Source organism: Xiphophorus maculatus, chromosome 4 (assembly GCF_002775205.1).
Source record: "Xiphophorus maculatus strain JP 163 A chromosome 4, X_maculatus-5.0-male, whole genome shotgun sequence".
Lineage (NCBI taxonomy): Eukaryota > Metazoa > Chordata > Actinopteri > Cyprinodontiformes > Poeciliidae > Xiphophorus > Xiphophorus maculatus.
In genome coordinates, this window is record NC_036446.1 from 3,357,805 (window position 1) to 3,367,416 (window position 9,612).

The 9,612-nt window shown below is 38.5% G+C and overlaps 1 protein-coding gene across 1 annotated transcript; it reads left to right on the forward strand.

The window, feature by feature from the left end:
- Nucleotides 1–4,300: 4,300 nt before the first annotated feature.
- Nucleotides 4,301–5,828, forward strand: LOC102232061 (suppressor of cytokine signaling 4-like). Its single transcript, XM_005812845.2, has one exon. It carries the CDS (start codon nt 4,301–4,303, stop codon nt 5,501–5,503), a length of 1,203 nt encoding a protein of 400 aa, XP_005812902.1. The 3' UTR covers nt 5,504–5,828.
- The last annotated feature ends 3,784 nt before the right edge of the window (nt 5,829–9,612 follow it).

Below are 9,612 nucleotides of genomic sequence, written 5' to 3' on the forward strand. Positions count from 1 at the left end.
AAAATTATGTGAAAATAAAGACTCCCAAAATTAATTATGTTTTATTGCAGCAGCATAGTTTATTCTGAAAAGAAAATTAAATTTCCAAATTTGGGTAAATTTATTCACAAGAAAAAGAAAATCCAGGAAGTTCAAAGTGCTTTTTGTTAATACAAAGTCATAAAATAAGTCTTAAATAACTTTTCAACATAAACTGCTTGTGGAATCAATTAACTCACTCAAATTAACTCACTTATTTGTCTGAAATAAAGTTTAAAAAAAGAAAACTAACTCACTCGCTTTACGGTTACCTAGCAACTCACTCATTCCTTGGTTACCTAGCAACAACCTGTTGAGTAACTTGCCCAGCAGCCACTTCATCCAGCCCGACTATTTTATAGGTTTTGCTAGAGTATTGTTTATTAACTTTATTATTAAGATGATAATACTGAAAATTGTTACAATAAATTTGATTTTGTAATTTTTAGACATTTAAAAATGTAAATTTTTTTTAGACAATTTTGGACCCTGAGGCAAAACGATTGAACACCTCTGCATAAACCCTATCGAGTGTCAAAATGATGACGTCAAGAAAAAGTTTTTTTCTGTGCTACCATCACAAAAATAAACTTGACTGTCAAGTTGTTTGTCAAAATCGCCTGAGCTTGTGGCTCTCTCTAAATACTTCTGTTTGTCCTGTAAGCAAGTAATTAACTAAATTAGTTGGGCAGCAACACAAAGACAGATTTGTTTTTATATTTGTATATAAAGGTGCATGCAGAGTAGCGTCTCTGTTCATTCATAGCTGAATGAATTATTCATTGGTGCTCCTGCTGACTGTTCAGGGATCAATGCCTCTGTGTTTTGAACTGATATTGTTCTCTGCAGCAGGTTAATGAGGCCATCACGACTTAATCCAATGTTGGAGGCACTTCCTGAACAAAACGCTGCACCACACCCTCTTGACACACTTTATGCATGGCAGAACAAACAAGAGGAGAGAAAATCACTGCCACCTTCTTGGCTATCACAAAGGTCAAGGGTTACCAGCTGATTCAGTGACCTGACAGTCTGGTAGATTCAGTTTGAATGGGGACCAAAATTGCAACATTTGTTACATTTCAGCTTCTGCGGTTCTCAAACGAACCAAACTCTTTGAAAAAACTGTTACCCTCCTCACCTGTGGGGGCGCTGCACAAATAATCACTGAAGGAAATAACATGAACATTTCTCTGTATAAAGTCTGCTTCGTTTGGGGAGGTGAATGTATAATCAAACACTGATGTGGAACAAAAAAGCAAACTCTGGTCTGCCTCCAAACTTCGGTCTCAGTTCGGGTGAAGTGAAATCTGGTTCGGTTTGACTGCACACATGATCACCAAGCGGACACAGGGACCGCTCCAAAAGCAGGAAGTGGACTACAGTGCAGAGCATTCTGGGTAAACACAACCAAAACAAACGTAGTAGCCTAGCGCTAGTGCGAGAAATGGTTCGTCGTCTTTTATCAAAGATAAAACAGAGATCCTACAGGCGCTATAATCTGATGCTACTCCAGTTTTGTTTACATTTCATGAAGAAAGTTGTTATCAGTGTTTTCTTCTGAGATTTTTGTGTCGTTTCCTTCAATGTTTCTTGATGCAGCGCCCCCACAGGCAAGGAGGGGAACAGGTTTGTCTGTGCAGTTTTTTTTCTCAACTTGGCTATCTTTAGAAACTATTTCACCACAAAACTGTGATTTAGTTTGGTAAAACAATGTAAAATGTCTTCTGATTTTTCTTTTGTCTGTGTACATATTTTTCAAATGAAGTCCACTTTTGCTCTAAGGGACTTTTCCAGCATTTTCTGATCAGTTTTATGAATGACACTTTGCTGTTTAATCCTCAACCTTTTGTCTTTCCCTTATCAACCAATGGTGGAGTTAACATGATCCTTTTAAGCACAACTTTTTGGAGTTCACTTTCTACAACGCGCATCCCAAGAGTTTGCAGTCGAATAAATTGATTTGCTTCTTTTCCAGAGCGAGTGGCATCCATCATTCTGTCGGTCAGAGTATTAATGTGAACGGCATTAAATATTCAGCTAAGAGGAAGCTGAGTGTCACTATATTGTGTTTGATGATAGGAGTTTATTGATGACTCCAGCAGAAGGAGTTCATTGAAGCAGATCCAAGAACACCCCAAAAACCACTGGGAGTAATAACATTTGTCTGATATGAATCATGAATTATACATTGTCCAAAATCCTCTGAGCTCAAAGGAGTGCCTGCATGACCTCATGTTGACTGATGACTTCGTTCAGCTGCACTTTCTGGAAGTTTAAATCGGGAGAGACTGGAAGGTCGTTGGGTCAATAATCGAAGCTTTGTCGTTTCCTGTTCTGAGCTCAATCATTAATTTGAGTGAAGAAGCCGCGGTTAATCTTCAGGATCAATCTGTTTTTGCTCCACAGTCATGCTTAAACAGATTTAAAGCTCCTCAAGAAATGCACTTCGATGTTCCAAGCTCTAATGAAGTTGAAACGACTCAAACAAGCAGAAATAATTCACTTTGAAGCACTTTCTTTCTGCTCTGCTTCTCTTTTATCTTAATTCTTGTTTTTTTGTGTGTAAAAGTGGAAGTGGGGCTGAGTGGTGGATGCTGTGCTCCCATTAACCTGACACCAGTCCTCCCACCCCGCCCCGCTCTGCCCATTCGACCCATTCATTCAGACTGCTGGAGAGGAAACTGCTGCTCCCTCCGGGGACTCGGCATTATTATATAGGAAGCAGAGCAGGCGGCCGTCTGCTAGAGGACAGAAAGGCTCAGGCTAACATGGACGTTTACGTCTGCTGCTGATTCATTTTAGGAGGTAAGAAAACCTTTTCTTTTTAAACCTCCCTTTGCTTATAATAATCATTTACAAACAGGTTTAAGCAACTTTTATCTTTCTACAGCTTGGAAATTTTATTAAGACTGTAAATAACCAAAATGTAAAGTTGAGGTGAGTAAAGTACCCCAAAATTATACTCAAGTAAAAGTAAAACTACTAAAACATATTTTTACTCAAAATTAGGCATCCAAGAGATTACAAAGTTTATGGTTTTATTCAGGTCTGGAAACAGCAAAGTGACCCTGATACTATATCATATCTGATTGTTGGTAGGACGTTCTTTTCTAAAATGCTGATATAAAGGTACATGAAGTTAGACTAGAATATTTTCCTAAAACTCTTGGCAATTAATAAGATACTTTTTTGAGAAATAATTTGTGTTACTTTTGGTTCAGTTGTGGTTTTGGCTTCAGAACTTCATTTTTTCTCCAGTCTAATTGTTGAATCATAAACTTTAACTGAGGTAGTGAGTCCATTAGCATGCTAGCTTCCGTTCTGATTCTTTTGTGATTTTCTATATGCATCTTCAATGTGTTTTAGGAGTAATTTGGTGGGTCATTTACCTCCTGGGAAGGTAAAAGTGAGACCTGTTTTAATAAAGGAATCAAAATTACAACCTAAGCAATTAAGAAATTTGACTCAACTAAATAAGCTAATATAATATGAGCTTAAAACCAGAGCAAGCTTTATAATAAGATTTTTTATCTATACAGTGGTTCACTTCTGCTAATCCGCTAGTAGTGTGGCCAAGTGTTGAAACTTCATTACAAATGTGTTGAAATTTGGGTGATCAACTGCTAGGAACTTTAAAAAGTTGATTTTTTTTTTAAATTTTTGAAACGTTGGGATTAATTTGACATAAATGGTAAGTTTTAATGACGGCTGGCCTGTGGGATACATTGAATTCTAAAAGGTTGACCTATGCTTTCTTGAACAAGTTAAGTTAGGGCTATACTGCAAACAGATGCGTTATTCAAGATTACACAACTGTACATCATTGAAAAGCAGAAGTGGAGCCTCCTGCACAACCAACAAGAATGCAGCCAGTGTTTTCTGGATGACAAGTCTACAAAACACTTGTCTTTTCCAGCAGCCATTTAACAGTGGTAAAAACAGCTGATCAAACTTTCTGGAGCTCCACTTGGGTTGCTAGGTAACAGGGCTGGGCTTCCCTGGGGTTGCTATGTAACAGCAGTGCCCGATTGTTGAGGTTTTTGAAACAGCGCAAAAAACATAAATTTACTGCCCCCCAAAAAAGCTACGTATGCTTTTGCAAGCACTGGTGCTGTTTTTGGAAGTAGTTGAGACACAAATTTAAATACAAAAATGTACAAAATGTTTTAAGATCAACTTAGACAAGCAAAGTCAAACTTGGTGACATTTGTTTTATGAAAGCTGATAAGTGTGGCATGATATTTTCTGATGTTTTACAGGAAGAGGACAGACAGCGGCCATGTCAGAGAAGAAGCCTCGGGGAGCGGACACTCGACCCAAATCTGGCCTCCGCAGCTGGAGCGCCGACAGCTACATCTGGCGGGGTAAGAAGCGTTCCCGGAGCTCCCGCAATGGATCCAGTCCCGGCGGGTCAGAGGCGGACGGTTCCGAAGAGCTCGGCATGCGGTCCACATCCTGTTCCCGGCGGCGCAGAGAGCGGAAGTGCAGCTGCAGCGCTCTGGGTGAGTCACTGATGGCTGGAGACGTGGACGGCGTGTGTAGGAAGGCGCTCCACCGGCGGTCTCTGAGGCAGAAGTTTCAGGACGCCGTGGGTCAGTGTCTCCCTCTACGCCATCACCACCACCACCATTACCACCACCCACCCGGCTCGTCTCGCCCCTTCTCCGTACTGTTCTGGTCCAAAAGGAAGATCCACGTTTCAGAACTCATGCAGGACAAATGTCCGTTCTCTCCCAAGTCTGAACTGGCCAAATGTTGGCACCTTATTAAAAACCAGGTGGGTCATCCAGGTTCCCTGAAGGACATGGAGACGCCGCTGAAGCCCCGCGTGTCGTCTTCCACTTCGCCGCCGCAGACGCCGCTTTCCTGGGAGGACATCTGCTGCTCGCCTGCGCCGCTGGAGGACTGGGACCCGTCCAGCCTTCACGGCAGACCGGATGGCGCCTGTGCAAACACTGACTACATCCTGGTCCCCGATCTGCTCCAGATCAACAACAACCCATGCTACTGGGGCGTGCTGAACCGCTTTGAGGCCGAGGAGCTCCTGGAGGGCCAGCCGGAAGGGACGTTCCTCCTACGGGACTCTGCCCAGGACGAGTTCCTGTTCTCCGTCAGCTTCCGCCGCTACAGCCGCTCCCTGCACGCGCGCATCGAGCAGAACGGCAAGCGATTCAGCTTCGACGTGCGCGACCCGTGCATGTACCGGGATGCCAGCGTGACGGGCCTGCTGAGGCACTACAGTGACCCGGCCACCTGCCTCTTCTTTGAGCCGCTGCTCTCCAGGCCGCTGCCCAGGACCTTCCCTTTCCCTCTGCAGCACCTGTGCAGGGTGGTAATCTGCAGCTGCACCACCTACCAGGGCGTGGAGGGGCTGCCACTGCCGCCTCAGCTCAGGGAATACCTCAGACAGTACCACATCAAGTGTGACGGGGCCTGCGCCGTGTCGATGCCCACAGCAGCCAACACGCAGGATCTGCACTGACGAGGAGGAAGCTATAAGTTAGGGATGCTAACAACTAATCTACTTATGATTAATTGTTGATTTATTAGATTCAAACTAGTTCTAGTCAATTAACTAATCCGCTTAGATCTTCTTTTAATGTTGTAGTTTGGCCGCCATCCAGCAGAAGGCGCCACTGGTCATCCTTAAGGAGCCGTTTATACAGAAACAAGATGGCAGGCAAATCAGAACAGTCCGGAGTCCAGTGTGGGATGGAAAATGCACTTTATGCTGTTCTGTTTTGAAATACAAACACTTGGAAACCTCTTTTAAGTTTTCAGCAACTTAAGAGGTTCATGTTTGGTTATATTTTATAAATATGTCTAAGTTTAATAATGTGAGAGAACCACAATATTCTGTTTATTTATGTATATTTAATACAGGTGACAAAAAATAATGTTACAATTAAAAGATGTTTTTGTTTTCTTTACTTCAGCATATGAACATGTTGCCTTTTATATAATGCAAACATGGTCTGCTATTGTCATACAAGAGAAAACTCAGGCGTTTAAGAAAATGGCCGCTTATCAATACGTCATTAGTCAATCAACTTCAAATGAACTAATTATTTGATAACTTGCATCTCCAATTTAAGTCCATTCTGTGGGACAATTTTATCACCATTTCAAACAAAAATTGGCTCTATAATAATTTAACAAAAAGGCTACTGTACATCTGACTTAATAAATTATTATTGATTTTGTAAATATAAGCACCAAAATAGCCACTTTAATAAACTGAAGCACATTGTAAAAGTATTCATAACTTAACTGATTTATAGACTTCATAATAATGTCTTCTATGTGATAGATTAACACAAAATAGTGCTTAATCAAAGTGTAAAAAATAAGCTACATGGTTTTCAACTTTTCTTTCAACTTCTGGTATTTATTTGTATTCAACATGGTGGCCACCATCAATTTATATTAAATATATACATCAATGGTGGCCATGCTTCAGCTAATAGCAGAGCAAATTTTTCATCTCGCTAAGTTTGCTAACTTTGAAAACATTTAGCGCACTTACTTTCTTCCAAATTAATTTTTCTGGATCAATTTCAAAACGCCAATTTACTTGTTTGTTTTGTAAACTTTCAGCTGAATAAATTTAAGCAACTGTTTTAAAGTTTTTGGTTATCGACTTTTAGGATTTCTTCATGTAGTTATATTCATACTCTTATTTTGAAGTGGGAGGAGACTGTTTACCCTCTCCTCTCACGTACTTTCCCTTTTTTCCCCTCTGGATAACTATTTAAAATGAGTACACAACCAAACACGGACAGTAGAGAACAAGATATACATATAAACACAATATCTAAGGGCATTATATAACATGTAAAATATAATCCCAAAATTAAATTAGTGCCCGACGGTTGCAGCATTAGCTTCTCCTTCTTACTATCACATTGAAATATAGGGGAAAAAAGGGCTACTAAAAGAAAAAATACTTTGTGTACCAAATATTTTGCATTCAAGAAAACACTTGGAAGATTTGAGACTAATTAAAAGCAAAAAGGTTCAGATTTTTATCTCTAAAAATCTTGAAAGCTATGCATCTTTTTTTTCCACTTTACTACTTCGTGTTTGTAATGTTAAAAAGGTCAGGGGTAATGAATACTTTTTAGTATAGCAATGTACCTGTAGCATTTCCCCCAAAATCACACCTTATGCCTTATTCAAACTGCACCTTTCATCACTGCTTTCCACTCAAACTTCCCTCGTCGCTCCACGTATTGTTAAATTGTTGGACATTTTTGGTCATTCGGACCGTTATATCTGTTGTTTCACATGGATAGTTTGTTTTCTAGACTTTTATTATCTTGATGCCCAATATTCATTAACCCAGTCTGCCTAAAACTAGCTTTGCATCTCAAACAGATTTCCTCCCATCGCCCCCAGAAAATGGCGTCATTCCTCCACTTTCACTTGAGCAGATTGTCATAAAAAATAGTGCAAAAACATTCCTATCGCATTTTAAAAATAATAAAATGTGTTTATTTGTAGGTCATCTGATTCTTTTGGGAAGAATTTAGGAATAAAATCAAATGTAATTCTGCCTTTCGGCCACAAGATGGCGACAGAACTTAAACCTCATGCACTGAAACATCATGTTTAGCAGCTTTAGTTTACACACAGTTGTATGTTTACTGCGTTAACGGTTTTATTTTTGGGCACATTCACGTCACTGATAAACAAACCAATAAAAATCCTTTCCACTGTCTCTGTGCTGTTATCGTTTCTCAGGATTTCTCTCATCTGTGGAGCATTTTTGGTTCAGCAGCTTGAATCCTGCTTTGTTTTTGTTTCTGCTGTCATCTTCAGACAAGCTAATGATATGGAAAATGATACTTAGAAGCACCTAGCTGCAAAAATACAACAAAGAAACAATTTATCCACCCTCCTTTGCAAAGGACGGCTCTAAATGGCGGAGCAAATTGAAAGATAAGGGCATGAAAGATTTGCTTTTTGATGGGATTCAGGGTTTTTTTGTGAATGTGAGTCACAAAAAAAAGTCATAATAGAAAAATGAGCTCAAGGGATTTTATTTGTCCCCTTTCATTGAAAAGAGTGCTCTATTTCTACCATTTTTGAATAAAGATTAGATAGCTTGATGATTATCTAAACGTTTTCAGAACCTCAATCCATTAAATCAAAACACTAAAAATGTTATTTATCCTCTATTCATTTGTCGGACTTTATGCTGTTTATATTGTCATTTTACAGAAAAATCAAAACAATTTAAAACTTCTTAATTTACTCACATCTCAATAAAAACGTTTCTTCGTGGAATAAGGATAAATTAAACGATTATCCTGCTAATGCCTCTTATGTTTTTCATAGGCGTATTTTATGCCTGTTCTGTCCTCGTCATGAGTTTTCGATTTTCCACCAGCTAGACGGATAACGACGCTCCAATAACCAAACTTCTCTTTCTTTTTGCTTGTTTATTGAAGAATGGCCTCTGACCACTGCCTTAAATTTGCTAATTAGCAATAAAAAAATTAAAAAATCTTTTTTATAAATGACTTAAATGTACAAATTATTCACACCACATTAACACAAAACAAAGAGACAATTGTTATTTTCACCATTAACCAATACTTACGAACAAATCTTGTCTGAAACACTCAACGTATCAATAATCAGCTTAATTTAGGAATCTTCCGTGTCACGTTCCACCATCTTGGATCTCTATTTTCTTTTTTTAGCGTCACCAAACAATGTCACAAAATATCGACCAGGGGGATCCCAGTGTGGTTTTCAAAAACTTGCTGGTCCAGTTTAATTTATAAAAGGCAGCATAAAGCCTGAAAGAGAAATTTATGCCTCTAGATGTCACTCTTTCATCTTTTTAAGATTATGTAGACAAATTAGGTAAGTAGAAATCGCTTATTTACAAAAACTAATAAATATTTAAGAGAAAACAATAAAGCTCGTAAAACTCTACTGTCCTAAGTTGTACGTTGTTGTAATGAGATAAATATATGATCATGAAATGAAGAAGTCATTCTTTTTTGGGATTCCTTTAAGTGCCAGCATGGTCTCGGACACTGAGGAGCCTTTTGTATTGATTTTCCAGAACCTCTACATGAAATATTTATGGCACCTTGTATGATCCGGAATCAATTTTTCACATTTCAAAGCTAATATTTATTACCAGATGAATGATGGATTTGAAATCCATGTGGAAAAAAATGACAATTTACTCTTTATATTTTGATTTATCAATCAAACTTTGTGTTGGAGTCAGACAGTAAGCAGGGTTTAAGAAGGATTTAATTTATTTAAAAAATTAAACCATCAACGTTTTCATGTACAAATATAGTTAGCAGAATGTAATGTTTAAATAGAAATGTTAACACAAAATCATGTGCCTTATTTTTATTTTTGCATTTTTATGAGCCATCTTTACGTCTGGAAATACTGAAAAGATTGAAATTCAGTTCTGATTAATTAAGACTATGCTAGCTAAATAAATAAAGATAGTCTGTACTTCATGCCTAAATTACAAATATATAATAACTGAATTCATTTTCAATAAATTAACTGCATTTCTTGTTGCCATATCAAGATTTATTTATCTATCATAAA

Bases quoted from the DNA above. Each gene is read 5' to 3' on its own strand.
- LOC102232061 (XM_005812845.2), top strand. From the start codon at position 4,301: ATGTCAGAGAAGAAGCCTCGGGGAGCGGACACTCGACCCAAATCTGGC.